This window comes from Entelurus aequoreus, linkage group LG03 (genome assembly GCF_033978785.1).
Source record: "Entelurus aequoreus isolate RoL-2023_Sb linkage group LG03, RoL_Eaeq_v1.1, whole genome shotgun sequence".
NCBI classification, from domain to species: Eukaryota; Metazoa; Chordata; class Actinopteri; order Syngnathiformes; family Syngnathidae; genus Entelurus; species Entelurus aequoreus.
The window spans coordinates 31,963,219-31,979,943 of NC_084733.1; the positions used below are offsets into that span (position 1 = coordinate 31,963,219).

A 16,725-nucleotide genomic window follows, 5' to 3' on the forward strand; every position below is an offset into this window, starting at 1 on the left:
TAGTTGAGTTAATTTAATTTCCTTTCCTTATGTCCTCTGTGTATTTAATTTATATTTACATGTCTCATCAAACATTATCTGTATGTAATATTGGCTGCATTTCTGATAGTTGTTTGTGTGTCATGTTGTTCCAGACCACAGCAAACCTTACCCATCTTGCCAAAGATTGTAATACATCCATTAGAAAAGACAGCCTGCCGTTTCCTTTAACTTGGACACACACATCTATACATTTAGCCATTCTAGGCAGGTAATTTCCAGGTGTTATCTCAACCTCTGATAAACAATTATTAATCTATGTGTTAATTTACTGTTAATAGCTGGTTACTTTCTGTTGTAACATGGTTCTATACACACTTTTGTTAAGGGGGAACTGCACTGCCTATCGTTCACAATCAATATGAGAGACAAGAACAAACACCTTTTTTTTTTTAGGATTTTAAAGATGATAAAAAAACTATTTAAAAATGTGGCTATTGTTAGTCCCATTGTAGCCCTCAAAGCCCTCTAAAACCACTTCAAAACCCTCCATCAACCTGTTATCTACACACTGCAAGTATAAATAATATGTAGTAACAGACACATTCGAAATAATATGTAATATATTCAATATTTACCTGTTTTGGTCATTTTTTTATGCATTACCCAAACTTCTTTCCTCAGCCCATTTACTTGCCGACTTCCGGCAACAAATGTGTGTTCTAATCATAGCAGACTTGGTAACCGACAACAAAGACGACTATTGGGCACATGAGGATTCACAACCTTATCTTTTTGAACATGGATGTAAGGAGGATGAACTGCTGCTTCTAGAAGCGAGCACAAGTAGAGGCTGAAACATTGGAGCAGACGGAAGCCAAGAGAGTGAGATCGCCATTACTTGACGCTGTAAATGTGGAACTTGGGAGTCAAGCTATTTCTATATAAATGGATTGCTTACCCAAACTAAACCGAAAAATGTCCCCCGCCAGCTACACCAAACGCACAACTGTCCATCGAGTGAGTCACTGTAATATTATATTGATCATTATACATGCAGCACACCAAGCTTGTTATGACAACTACACACACTGTCGAGCTAGCTGTGTACAAACAAAACTAGAAATGTGGGCTAATACTTTACAGACACTGCAATATGATTGTTCATGTTTTACAGTCAGTACAAATTGATGTCCTATCCCAATGTGTTGTGCATTACAAACTCAAAAGCCATTCAGCTGTTCACACAGTAGCTAGCTTACCTCTTGCTGTAGCTAGCTTATGGTTAAAACCGTAGCGTGCCGTCGCAAGACGATGTGTTACTACGCTAGAAAAAAAGAGTTCCTCAGTGTTTGCTCTACAATAACAATGTCGCTACAGCTTGGTTATTATACAGGTAACGGAACATAAATGAAGTATTGTTGGCGGTTTTTGGAGGGATTTTAAAGTTATTTAGAGTAAGAATGGATTGCTCCCATTAGATCCATTGCTAGCCACCTACAAAGAGCCGATTATTACAAATTAGAATGCAAAAAAAACAAAACAAAAAAAACGTTTGTCTTCTTGTCTCTCATAAAGATTGTGAACAATAGGCAACATTTTTTTTTTAAAAGTGCAGTTGCCCTTTAAAATGTAATAGCTACCAAGTAGTATGGCTGGGCGATATATCGAATATACTCTATATATCACTGATTTGTCTCTGTGCAATATAGAAAATGACTATATCGTGAGTATTCGAGTATACGTTCTCATGCAGTTGCTTTTAGCTGTGGGCATTACACTACAGGCTTTTCTCATTCTTTCTCGTCTCTCCTTCTCACAGAGACATAAAACAAGCGCACCTTCTTACATACGTCACATACTGTCGCGCGTGCAACGTCATACGCCCTCGCCAAGCAGAGAGGTAGCGGCATGGGTAAAGTTAGCTGTAGCAGGTGGTGCTACCGGACTGGTGCGAGTGGTAATACGAGAGATAGATAGATGCGAATCTGGTAACAAATGGAGGAAGAATTAATTCCCAAGAAAAAACGCACGGGGTCCATCGTCTGGCGGTGGTTTGGCTTCAAGCGGGAAGATGTTGTACAGACAACTGTAATATGTAAAGTATGCGGCAAAAACGTTGCTACAAAAAGTCACCCGCGATAGAGTGAAGAGTGCTTGAAAGTCTGCATGTCATTATCTCGACCAAAAAAATGCCGAATCAACCAGCACTGACCCAACTGAGCTTGGCGTCTTCCATTTCCACATCAACAAAAAATAGTCAACAACAGAAGGAGATAAACGTCCGCAGTAACCTACCACATAGCGACATACACAATTTGATTTCCTATTATGCAGCTAATTTTTATTTTACAGTTTTTGAAATATCTTGTGTGACATCATGCACAGAAGTGCACTTTATTTGTTTTAAAATATTTTAGTGGCATTCTGTACAAAAAGTGCACTTTAAATTAGTGTTGTTTTGATATGTCATCTTAGTGACATCATGCACAGAATGTCTGACAATCTTGCACTTTCTGTTTTGAAATTACATGAATGTTTGTGCCACTGCTTAATAACTGTTTAATAAATACAGTTTTGGTAAACTGACTTAGTTGTGATTTCCCTCTCTGCGTGGAAGTTTAAAATTAGCATATATTAATGCAGTATGAACAATAATGTTTTAATGTAGACACATAGAATCATCATACTGGTGTGATTATATGCATCAAGTGTTAATTCAAGGCTAAGGCAAAATATATATTGTGTATCGTGACATGGCCTAAAAATATCAAGATATTAACAAAAGGCCATATCGCCCAGCCCTACCAAGTAGCTACAGGGGCAGTATTTGTCATACCAATGTTGATACTGATACTTCAAATTTTTAAGATCACTAAATGCTTAAATTTTTTATCACAATTATTATAAGACAAAGCAATTTGGTAATTAAACAAAATACAAAGTACTAGTACTAATGACAGGGAAGCAAATACTTGCATAAACGTATGAATTCCACAGCTTTTTTATGGATTCCTTACCCATTATAAAAATGAGCTAACATATCCTAGCATAAATGCTGTCTGCTAACAGACACTGAGGATTTCCATGCACTGGAACATATCTTCCACTAATGCATAATTTAAAAGTACAGTGTATATATATTGATACGGTGCAGTTAAGCATCCTATAATCTACATATACTGTCGCCAAAGCCTCCGTGACCCCCGTGATGACCAGATTGTAACCGCTGAGCTACACTGTAGTGTGTTTATCTAACGGCTGATACCTAAAGTGCAGTGGATGGGCTAAGCCATCGAGTCTGTTTGTGTGTGTGTGTCTATTGAGCAGTGAGTGTCTATACAGCACAGAGCGAGGCCTTAATGACATTAATGCCAACATTAATGTTTTTATGTTCTTAGCTAAATGTCCTGTTGTGTGTATCAAAGCTCAGCAGCAATGCATCGGTTTGTAAGGCTTCTACATTTGCACAGTTATAAAATAACACAGTTACAATATGTGACCTACATACCGTTTTCCCTGCCAAGGCGATTTGCATATATTAAAACTCCCGATGTTGGTTCTGCATATTGTGGGGACTATGAGTGAGGGAGAAGGTAAAACACAGACTTGACTTCCCCTTTTTAAAGGTCTGCAAAGATACAACAAAATACGGCTGCTATAGCCAGAAGCGATGCAGTGTTTGATATGTGAGTGGATTAAACATGTATGAAGAGCCTATTAGAGATACTATATGGTTCGGAATAAAGAAGACTCCATTACTGACAGTATCCTACAGAGAGGATGCAACTAGGATGCTCTGAGACCTAATACAGTTTTGCCAGGAAATGATCTGCAGACACAAAAGCTAATCCAAAATAACCTAAATTCTTTGGCTGAACAACAGTTTGAAGATTAAGACTATAGATTACTATTCTAGCTCTGATTGAATTCAACAAGAAAAGATTCACTGTGCAATTGCACACAATCCGACAACATTTTTGGCTTCAGAATCACGAAGCATAATCTGAACGGTAACAAAGCGTCCAAACATGTCCCTTTGGCTTGGACATCAATCACTGCTCGTCAGCATGCACACAAAGTAGTTGGCACCAACCTGCCCAGGATGTGGTTATAAAAGAGCCCCGAGTCGCTGACGCTCTGAGGGAGGCCGTAACGCAGCACCCGCATTTGCTGGATGTCCATTTTAGTCAACAGCTAAGTGACACACAGCTTTGCTTGTTTTCTACTCCATTAAAAAAGTCATCAGACGCATGTTAATCCTCTGGTAGAAAGCTTCTGGTGGAAATAAAAACAATAGCATTCAGTTCCAAACACAAAGAGATTATTTGCGTGAAGCAGCAAGCGTCCATCCAGCAACAAAGAGGTGGTACAAATGAAGTCATTGACCAGCCTGATGTTGCACTGACGAACAGATGTGTGTGTGTGTGTGTGTGTGTGTGTGTGTGTGTGTGTGTTTCATTGAATCTCTGTTATTGTCATACTGTTAACCCAGGGGATATTACCTCATATCCATCCCAATCAGCTTTTAACCCACCACCCCCGCTCTCATCCTCATCATCACAGGCATTCAAATACATTTGTTTTATTGGCTATGGGGAAAATTAACAAGCAATTTGTTGACTATGCTTAAATTTTAATTTTATATATATATATATATATATATATATATATATATATATATATATATATATATATATATATATATATATATATATATATATATATATATATATATATATATATATATATACTGTACCTCGACAGTACGGGAGTTCTTTGGATTTTTTAAAACGAACTGTAGTCAGACCAATGTAGTCTGTAAATTATGCAAGGCACTCGTCCCCACCTTAGCCGCGCTCACTCGTTAGTGCACAGCCTCAACTTCCTAGCACTAAACCTGTAGAAAATAGGTATTCATTATAACGTTTATATTTTCACACTTTGCACTATTTTGTTACACTTTATTAGGCATTTCTTACGTATTTCTTATTTTTTGCTCTTTAATCTTAAGAGGTCATTGTTTAGTGTTCAATATATTTTCAGAATTGTGTTTACATTGAGTGTTTTCCATGGTTGTGTTGACATTTTCTTTCCTTTCTGCCTTGATAGTTGATGGGATGATAATCAGATGAAGGGCACATTTAAAATAAAAATATTTATACTTAATATATATTTTTACCTGGTCTTATATCGTGATACAGTTTTCAGCTATATTGCCCAGCCCTAGTAGATAGTAGTTTTTGACTTTATTTTGTTGTTAAGTTCAAATAGTGTGCTGATATTGTTAATACATTCTTTGTTCATGCCCCACTGATTTTCAGTCTTCCTGTGCCTGTATTCTCATATGTCTCTTTTTTCCTTTTTCTGCAGCTATCACTTGGACTGGAGGTGGAGCTACTGGACGCACCTGATGCTGATTGTTTCCACCTATTGTCAACTGCTGGTGTGCTGCTGAGAGACGCCGGTTCTTTCCTCATACGTTCTCGAACGAGACTCTCATGGACAGCTCTTCTAACCTCCTAGAGCCTGTTAGATATTTTTTGTGCTTTCTTGTATTACCATCACCTAGCTGGTAAATTGTATCATCACGGCATCTCCCAGTGTTAGTCTAGAGCTCTGCCTCCTAGCCTGGCTACCTGTTTATGTTTTTTTGTGTTTCTTTATTCTTCATGGTACCCCTTTTCTGTGTACCATCACTTTTTGATATTTCCACAAGACGTGGGTTATAACCTTTTATTAAAGGACACTTTTTGTTACACAACTGCTTCCCGCCTTTGCATCTTGGGGTCTAGCTTACAAAGTCTCGATACATGTGGTCGGTATCGGTATTGGTATTGCCCAATCTCACTCATGCATGTCTGGTATCGAAATCAGCACATCCCTATTTGTATCTTTAAGATCTGACTTACACTATAAAACAGATTCCGTAAGAATATTGCACAAAACAATGTCCCTTGATTTACGTGGACCCCGACTTAAACAAGTGGAAAAACTTATCAGGGTGCTACCATTTAGTGGTCAATTGTACGGAATATGTACTGTACTGTGCAAATTACTAATAAAAGTTTCAATCAATCAATCAATCAATCAAACCTTTAGGACCAGTTTAATTTATGCACAATTGTATAGAAGATGCATAAGTAGGGGTCCTCGCTCCATCTGTCTGTTTGAAAACATTGAAGACTCGTGTTTTTAAGGCTTGATTGATTACTATGCCCATTCACTAACACACATTAGGTCATGTCCGAAAAGTGAAAGCCAAATCCTCCTGACTCGAGCCCTTGTTGCCATAGCCACCCACAATTAAGCACATTCCAAATGAGCTCCTATTGATTGGGATGCCCCAGAGCTCAGAGGACAGTATTGGCAGAAGTGCGTGCTAACTGTCCATTAACATGCAGTGGTAATTGATTACCTCAGGGTTAATTTGAGTTTTTTAAGGCTGGTACATACAACATTTTTTTTCTAAATCTTAGAATATTTTTTATCTGTTACAGATCCCACACATGAAGACAAAAAAATCAGGCATTGAGCAGTTTGATCTTTATGTGTGTGGTGTGCTACGATAATATCAACAGAGCACACACATAGCAATTCTGCCCCACCACGGAGCCAGACTCTAGTCCTTCAAACCCGAAATCTTGCCGAAACAAAAGTGATCTAAAGAGGTGGGCGTATCGATACCAAGGTGGGTATATGTATCAGATTGATACTAGTGTAGTGTGAATCATACTTTTGTTGTAGTTTCTCTTTTGTAGGTCTATAATTTGCAGAACATATTTTCAAATTTACAGAATTATTCATTGATCATGACATTTCCAGTCAAAAATGTTAGTATCGGTATCAATTTTGACCATAGTAGTCCTTTATTTACAGTACTGATTGATACCAAATTTCACAGTATCACCCACTGTTTGTGAGCTAACAAAATCAAAGAAGAAGAAGCTTCAAAACAACCAACCACTCTAGCAATTAGCAAATAAAGGCAATATAGAAAAGGACATATGAGAGGAGGGAATGATCTTGGACCATTTTTGATGGAAAAATCCCAAACAAAAAAAAAAATATCGGAAAAAGTCATAGAGAGGTCTTTTTCATCTCGGAGCAAGCGAAGGGTGAGTATGTTCTCAATAAATTAGCTTTAATGGGTGTTTTTTTAGCTTCCTGATTGGCTACTTTCTGTAACACGTCAAAATGTACAAACCGATGGCTCAGAGACGTCGTCGGCGTTCCCCACAGAAAGGAAGAGTTTTGGTAGATAATAATTGGAAATATTAATCGTGGTCAATATTTACGATTACCGGTCCTGACTTGTTTTGGAGCCAATTACAGGATACATTCACTCTTAACACACCTCAGACGTCAAGACAATCTTATAAAACATAACATAATTGAGCATTTGCTGTCTTTGGTCGGAAGGGGCAAATATGGACAAAAACAACCGGCCTGATAATTGGCTAATTGGAATCCATAAACGGGATATGCTTAAAAACAATGCCCAGCAGTATGTTTGACATGTCACGCTTCAGCCAGTGTCAAACTACTGTTAGGGTTAAGAGTCACCCAATGAGCGTCCATCTGGCCTGAGGAACATTTTATTTTGTGACAAGCATAATAAATGTTGACAAGCGCTATTTGTGACAAGGCTATACAGCAGGCCTATTCAACTGGCGACCTGCGGGCCACATCCGGCCAACCAAAGCTTTTCATTTGGCCCACCGAACATCACCCAAATAGGCTTGATGAAACCATTCAAACTAGGGCTGATTACGTATGCAGTACTCCCGCCACCGTGCAGGGGGCAACAGCGAAGCATATTTGTCACAATGAAGCAGTAGTGGGCTGAGTAGAAGAAGACTACTTTACTAAAAAGTAATGAAAAAGTGCTTGAGTCATTGTTTTCTGGTAGACCTTTTAAGCGATGGACACATTGATCCAGACAAGCAGCAACAATGGCAGAAATTCCAGTACGTAAGCTTCATCACGAAACTTGGTGAAACATTCGTAAGTAGATATAATGTGTGCATTAAGATGTATCATTTGTTTTGTACAGAAATTGATGACTTCGAGATGTCTTTTGTATTCGTGGTCGTGTTGTTTTTTGTCTGAGAGCAATGATCAAACCCAGTTTAATACATGTAATGCTAAATTTAACCAGTAGAGGGCGATAACGCTAATAGTGATAAGTCACATACAATGTTTGGTGTGTGAACGTTGTGTAATTTATTGTAGTTTATTGTGTGAATATATCAACACTAAACTTATTTTATTTATGTAAAATACACAATAGATGTTATACTTTTGTTATGTTTATTTCATGTTTATATTTTCAGTCTTACAAACCTAAATGAAGGAAGAAGTGTAAAGAAATAAAACTAAGGAAAGAAAACAATTTAAAAGAAGGAACATCAATCCTCTACAATAACTGGAGTTTCTTTTTCTTCATACTGTTAACTAGCTGCACGCGTTAGAAACGAGAAGCGAGGGCAGAATACTGAATTTATTGACAGTGCAGTGTAAAAGCTGATGTGTTTACTTTGCAATTAAGTAACCTCAGTCTCAAAGAAATATAACCAGCACAACACTTTCTGACGCAACATCCACATTTCGAAGTCCGACCCCTGAGCCCTTGGGCTCTTAAAACTGCGGCCCTCTTCTATATGTAGTTGAATAGCCCTGCTATACACTATACCCCGAAGAAAGACCCAGAAAGCCTGCAAACATTTAGAAAATGATCCCAGCTAAACTGCCTCAAGAGGATGTGTGATGATATATTGTTGTTTTAATTATAAACGGTATGCTGGCGAAATGCAACATTGACATTCAGTGCATTGCGTTTAGTAGATACTGTATTTCACAATTCTAGAATGAACTAATAGCGTCAGAAAAGTTTCAGGACTGGTGTCACAAAGCAGATACAATAAATAGTACCTAAACTTACAACCTTAGTTGGTTCTTCCAAAGAGCTCTTAACTCAAAACTCCAATTGAAATGAATGGAAATCAATTTATTATGTGCTGCCCCCCGCCTCCCAAAAAGAGACAATTTTAACATGTAACATCCCTTTTAAAAAGCAAACCAACTTTTGGATCACAAATATTGTATAAAAACAATATAATACAATTAATTACTAACAACTACAGTAGTTTTATGAAGCAATGCAATAATAATGTACAGCATTTACCTTGGAGAGTGAAATTCTACGGTATCGCCTTCCAGCTTCTTCTGCGTCAAACACACTATGAGCAGCATTTCCATCTTTTCATGGGTGAATGTCTGCTGTTTACATATCAATTTAACTTTCTTAGCTGGCGTTAGACCCATTGGGCTTAAGTATGGTGAAGACTAGCAGTAATACGCTCAAATTGCTTCATCATGTTAACGACATGTTGGTCATGTATTTGATTATCTCTTTTTAATATTTAATGAATATGATCCGCTTCATCTTCTCAACTAATGGCGGGGATGCTAGTAACTCAAATGTTTGCTTATAATTTAAAGGCCTACTGAAACCCACTACTACCGACCACGCAGTCTGATAGTTTATATATCAATGATGAAATCTTAACATTGCAACACGTGCCAATACGGCCGGGTTAACTTATAAAGTGCAATTTTAAATTTCCCGGGAAACTTCCGGTTGAAAACGTCTATGTATGATGACGTTTGCGCGTGACGTCGATGGTTGAAGCGGAAGTATTCGGACACATCGGCTGGCTGCAGCAACACAACCAGGAGGACTTTGACTTGGATAGCAGACGCGCTATCCGACGCTAGTTGCCGACCGCATCGATGATCGGGTGAAGTCCTCCGTCGCGCCGTCGATCGCTGGAACGCAGGTGAGCACGGGTGTTGATGAGCAGATGAGGGCTGGCGTAGGTGGAGCGCTAATGTTTTTATCATAGCTCTGACGAGGTCCCGTAGCTAAGTTAGCTTCAATGGTGTCGTTAGCAACAGCATTGCTAGGCTTCGGCAGGCGGCACAGCATTAACCGTGTGGTTACAGGTCCAGTGTTTGGTAGTATTGTTGATCTTCTGTCTATCCTTCCAGTCAGGGGCTTATTTCTTTTGTTTCTATCTGCATTTAAGCACGATGCTATCACGTTAACTCCGTAGCTAAAGTGCTTCACCGATGTATTGTCATGGAGATAAAAGTCACTGTGAATGTCCATTTCGCGTTCTCGACTCTCATTTTCAAGAGGATATAGTATCCGAGGTGGTTTAAAATACAAATCCGTGATCCACAATAGAAAAAGGAGAAAGTGTGGAATCCAATGAGCCCTTTTACCTAAGTTACGGTCAGAGCGAAAAAAGATACGTCCTGCACTGCACTCTAGTCCTTCACTCTCACGTTCCTCATCCACAAATCTTTCATCCTCGCTCAAATTAATGGGGTAATCGTTGCTTTCTCGGTCCGAATCACTCTCGCTGCTGGTGTAAACAATGGGGAAATGTGAGGAGCCCTTCAACCTGCGACGTCACGCTACTTCCGGTACAGGCAAGGCTTTTTTTATCAGCGACCAAAAGTTGCGAACTTTATCGTCGATGTTCTCTACTAAATCCTTTCAGCAAAAATATGGCAATATCGCGAAATGATCAAGTATGACACATAGAATGGATCTGCTATCCCCGTTTAAATAAAAACAATTAATTTCAGTAGGCCTTTAAAGCATAACAATTCGCTAAGAGACTCAAAAGATAGTCATCTCAAAACACTCTGAAGTTGAGGTACCACTGTATTTGAAATGACAGGTTTTCCCTTTTGAATTAATCCTGCTGGAGTTTAACGCTTTTTCCCAGCCTTCTCTACAATCCTGGAAGGAAGTTTTTGGGCAATGCAAATTTTGGCCATTTTCAGTCTCAAATTTTTGGGATGATAGAGCTGTGCTGGGCCGATAAAAAGATTACAATATATATCGCGATTGACATGTCAACGATATCAATACAAAATGCGTTGGATACATTTTTTTTTTTGGTCTGAAGAAACCGGAAATAATGAAGAATGGTTGGTTGCATGAACAATGGCACTCGCGGTCTGGTAAGCTAGCAAAACAGGAAATGGTCAGTGAGCAATGGGAAGGACCGGCTAAACAGCCAATCGTGTAACAGTATCAAATATCATGTTTGGTTGCGTCCTCTCGCTGTCCTGCTGATGATTTTCTGCACAATGAGTGCTACAGAGAGTGAATATAAAAAACAGGAAAAGTTACCTCAACAGAATGGCAGTTTTTGAAAATGTTTTCAAACGCACCGTAGTCTTTCACCGCGCTCATCTTTTCTTTTTAACCGACGTCCATTCCCTATTCAGATGTACGGAAACTATAGGCAGGAACTAAAGTGCAGAACTGTATAACTAAAATAAATAACAGAATATAACAAATGTGCTACTATAAAACAAAAAATTGGTCAAATAATATTTAAATAATAATTACTGCAAAAATAAAATTAATTTCCATTCCTAAATGAGAATAACAGGCCAAATTAAATGTTACACAGACCCCGTAACTTCCTGGCCGTAAACCTGCAAGAAATAATTATTCTCAGGTTTCTCTATGTTCACACTTTGCACTTATCGTGTTCCACTTTTTATCAAGCATTTCTTACATATTCCTTACTTCGCACATTAATTTAAAGCGGTTATTGTTAAGTGTTTATTGTGATTTTAGAAATGTGTTAACATTGAGTGTTTTGAATGCTTGTGTTGACATTTCCTTTTTTCTATCTTGATAGCTGAGGGGATTATAATCAGAGGAAGGTTACATTTAAAAAAAAAATGTTAAGATTAAATTTTTTTTTCTCCTGGTCAATATTTTCCATAGGTCATAAAAATATCAATAATTAGCGATATCGATCAATATAACAAATGTATATTGTGATACAGTTTTCAGCCATATCGCCCAGCCCTATGTTACACCAGGTCCTGCCTTATTTTGAATTTATTGGTATTTTCCTGTGTTTGATGATTTAGTTCCGGTCTAGCGCTCTTATTTTGGTTTCTCTTCCTATTTTAGTTAGTCCTTCCTGAAGCGACTTGACTCCTACCTCAGAGCGCTGTTAGGTCCACCTGAGGTTAGTTAGTAATCAACAGCCTATTTAAGCCAGCCTCACATCTTAGTCAGCGCTCGAGAACTGACTGCTGTGGCACGCTCTTCTTTCTTTTCATGGCTGACCTTAAGTGTAGTCTAGTTTTGAGTTTTCCCAGAGTCTTTTTGTGCGCGCCTGACCGCACTAGTGTTCTGTTGTTTCGTGTACACCCCTGCACGAGAGTGTTTATGTAGAGTTGGACTACTGGTGGTATTAAATATTATTTTACCTGCAAGCTGCATTCGTACATTCAAGTTGCATCTCGAAATCATGACAACAACAGCTAACATGCGGGCCCCAAGCGTGACAGACTGTACTGCAATTTGTCAGTCTGCCTTGAAGAAACAGTTTAAAATTTGACTAATGTCAAGAAGTTGTGGCAATCAATGCATTATAATTTCCGAACGAATGTTCTTCACACTCATAGACTCTGTGCCCCAATTAACTGCCGGGTGCGCTGCTAAATAAGTGCCACACCTCAAATAGACTTCTCTTTTTCCCCAAGGAACAAGACAACAGGTGGGTGTAACTGCAACTACTGTGTGTGACATATGATTAATGCCATGTGCCAAGCGACAATTACTACAACACAGCAGATGTGGAATCTGTAAAGTTTACGATGGAGTTAAAAAAGAAAACATTCTCTTGTACGCAACATGTAGCATTCCAGCAAAATAACCTAATAATGGACCAGAAGTAAGTACGGCTGACTGGAGGGGAGAAATCATTTTATAGTAGATTTATTCCATGTGGGACTAACACAAGGAATGTGCAGAAAATTGACACCAATCCTCCAGACCCGTATTAGCAAAAGGAAATGAATGGATGGATAAAAGTGTATTTGTACAAATTAAAACTTCTGGACCACTGATAAATTCCTGGTTCTTCAGTTGAGTAAATAAACTAATACCACTTTATGTTGTGTTTTTTAGGAAGTACAGTATGTGCTAAACAGTAACATTTTTATTTTATTTTAAATAAATATTGCTGACGATGATCTTATTGTTTAAACAAGCAGTGAGTGCAAATTTTAACGTTAACGCTAGCATGCGGTGTCACCATGGCAACTACATAGATATCGTAATGACCCAAATATACAGTGGTACCTCAACTTAAGAGTGCCCTGACTCAAGAGCATTTTGAGATAAGAGCTGTCACTTGGTTAAATGTTTATTTAAGTTACAAGCATCCCAGCCATTAGTTGGCGTAGCAAATGTCACAGTAAACCCTGTAAGATCCAGCCAAAACATCTAGTGTTACTCGCAGGCATTAGCCTATCGCTACAGATCGACATAACTTTGTTTTTCTAAGCATAGGAAGGAAGAAAGTGAGCGTGAAGAACAGTGCTGAAGTGGATAATAATCACTTAAAGAAAGAAATCATCAAAAACACAACCAAGTGTGTAGACAACTTGATGAAGCGGTTTTAAGCACCATACTGAAGCAGAATGAGTCTAACGCCAGCCATAATGTCAAAATAATATCGACACAACAAACATTAATCCATGAAAATATGAAAAAGCTGCTGATGGTGTGTTGGACGGAGAAGCAGCTGGAAGGACATACCGTAGAAGTCCACTCTCCAAGGTAAATGCTGTACATTATTATTACATCCATCCATCCATTTCCTACCGCTTGTCCCTTTCGAAGTCGCGGGGGGTACTGGAGCCTATCTCAGCTGCAATCGGGCAGAAGGTGGGGTACACCCTGGACAAGTCGCCACCTCATTACTTTAAAAACTACTGTACTTGTTTGCACTATATTTTATTGCATTGTTTTTATATATACAGTATATAGTATATTAATTATCTAAAAGTTAGTTTTTTTGTTTTTTTAAAGGCATCGCACAGGTTAAAATGATGCAGTTTTTGGTGGGCCAAGCACCAATTAAATTGTTTCTATTCATTTCAATGGGAGACGCTGATTTGAGATACAAGTGTTTTGAGTTAGCACCGTCACAGAACCAATTTGGCTTCTGCTTACTGCAGAAGAAAAAGGTGCGCAAAACAACTTTAATCTACATTTAAAACATTTCCTTGTGGTCGAGATAATATGTATTGGGTATACTTTGGCGGAAATTTTGCTCCACGGTCACTTTTATAACCTGTTTTTGTGTTTGTTTGCCATATGTTCATTTATGCAGGGGTTTCCAAACTGCAAATGAAACCATTCCTCACCCTCTCCAAAAAGCATCATAATTTATCTTTTGAAAATGTACAATGTTAAAATATATATCTTGAAGTCGTCACCGCCATTATTTTCCAGACATGGTCAAAAATAAATAAATAAACATTATATAGTTTCACCCGGTCAATACATTGCAAATCGGCGTTATTATGTACATTCGAAAAATACATGAAAATAATACTTGATCCTACCTTTGTTTTCCCCGCATAGCCTGAAGCAGTGAAGTTCTTCCCCATCTGCTTCAGGCCTGTTGAGCTTGACTTAAGGTCCAAATAAGTATGTCCACCTCGTTGTTACGTCACAACATAGCCACACTGCTAAACAGAGGCATCCAAAACTGTGTGCAAGTAGACCTGGGCCAATATTAGATAAATCAATTAACTGAATAATAAATCAATCAATCAATCAATCAAAGTTTACTTGTATAGCCTTTAATCACAAATGTCTCAAAGGGCTGCACAAGCCACAACGACATCCTCGGCTCAGATTCCACATCAGGACAAGAATGATTGCCTAATTTGCATTCATTTAAAAAAAACTTCTAAAACCTCTACAAATGAAAATGTACTTAAACACACAAAAACATAATATGGCTCTTATAAAGCCAGAACAATATTTTATGTTTCCTCAATACAACTTGGTTAAATTATTTTTGTGCGGGTATAATTTCTTTATTATTACCTGTAATAATAATGATACCCTGAATAATTTTGGTTACAAAAAATATGATTTAGCCATTTTATTTATTGTTTTGGTTGTTTATATTAGAGGGTCCCTCACCACGTCCTTAACACATAGACAGAACATGCTATTGCTTTTGGTTGTGATTTTTAATCAAGTGCAAAATTTTACTAATTTAGACTTAGACTAAGACAAACTTTAATGATCCACTAGGGAAATTGTTCCACACAGTAGCTCAGTTACAAAGGATGGAAAGGATAAGGATGGAACATTGTATTTGTACATTCCAATTACAATCTTAAAATATACTAAAAATACAAGTTTATTGCATTTGAAAGGGTATACTTGCATTATTATGATGCATTGTTATTTCATCAGTTGTTAATTTGATTTCAAAATTATGTAGACAACAATATGGTTTATCGGCAGTAATCGGTAAGTCAATATATTGTCAAGCAAAATTTTATCGGCCCAGGCTTACGTGCAAGCTCACGCCAAAATTCATGAAATCAAAACTTGGTCCCTAAAACATGATTAAAATCCAGAGGGGATTGTGCGTTTTCTGCTGTGGCTCTGAAACTGTTGAACGCTATCCCTCTGGTTATTCGGACGTCTCCCTCTTCAATGAGATTTAAATCACATCTTATAACATATTTTTTACTCATTGGCTTTTAAACCAGCATGAAAGTTGCTCGATCTTAGTCAATTTTATGGGTTTTTTAAACTTATTTTATGTATTTATAAATGTTTTTGTTAAATGTATCTTACACTTGATTGTCCTTAATTTTATCCTGCTCTTAAAAGTGTGTTTTAACTACTGTGCAGCAATTTGTGAAACTTGTATTGTTTTTTTTTAAATGTGCTATATAAATAAAGTGGATTGGATTGGATATACCTCATGATTTGAAGCTTTTGCATTGTTAAACACAAGTATCCAACATTTAGAAGTCAGAAAACACAAAATTCATCACAGGTACCCTTCAAATTAGAATATTGTCAAATAACAGGTCTTGAAAAAGAGGGGTCATCTTGTATTCAGGTGAATGAGGCACTTTGCCACGACAAATGACTATCATTACACACCGATGCCAATTGGCTCATAGCCGTGGACTCTGCACTATGTAGACACTAGCATCCCTCCCCCACCACTCCTCTTCACTCCACTTTACCCGCCACGCTAATCCTGATCCTTAAAGGGATATGCCGGGAATAAAAGCCTTCCTAGTAACGTGTATTTGCAACGTTGATTAATTGTTAAAGTGGCAGTAATCTTTTTTAAGTACAAAACGTATATTGCCCTAGTGTGAAAAATAATTTGTTTGTGTACTGCGACACTTTACAGTGGATTACTAGAGTGCACGCAGCCAACCACAAAGTTCGGATGTCATCACTTCTCACACATGTGTGTTTGAGCGTCAACCTAATCAGCCCGCCTCGCCGCAATCTGCCAAGGTCCTGCTATCATTCTGTCATCTGGCTCCTGATAGTTCCACTCATTCCGCCACCGAGGCGATTAGCGTGCTCTATCCCGTACTTCCTGTTGGACTTTTCTCACACTCACATGCAAACTCAGATGGGAGCAATCCTCTGAGGCTCCCGCAGAACAGCTGACGGAGGTAACTCATTCCTTCTACTCAGGAAAAGACCGAGGCAATAAATTCATGGTGGAGCTGCAAACGGCTTGGCTGGAGAAGAAAAAAAACAGTCGCGCAAGCTTGGAAAGAAAAGGGAGGAAAAACAAGACAGATTTTCCAGTTGCATCCAGGGAAAAATTTGTGGTCACGCAGATGAAA

At 38.2% G+C, this 16,725-nt stretch overlaps 1 protein-coding gene across 5 annotated transcripts in view; it reads right to left on the reverse strand.

Moving 5' to 3' along the window:
* Positions 1-16,725, reverse strand: part of evla (Enah/Vasp-like a) — a 77,577-nt gene that overhangs the window by 48,676 nt on the left and 12,176 nt on the right. Inside the window, exon 2 of one of the 5 annotated variants that reach the window (XM_062041608.1) lies at positions 16,494-16,617. The exons of 2 other annotated variants lie outside the window; for them this stretch is intronic. Coding sequence is in view for 2 of the 3 variants with exons in the window: in XM_062041604.1 (XP_061897588.1) it covers positions 4,076-4,164 (89 nt within the window). In the remaining variant the exon portion in view is untranslated. Of the gene's footprint in view, positions 1-4,075; positions 4,225-16,493; positions 16,618-16,725 lie in introns of those variants that run through there. 2 more of the 5 variants (XM_062041604.1, XM_062041611.1) reach the window with 2 other exon arrangements.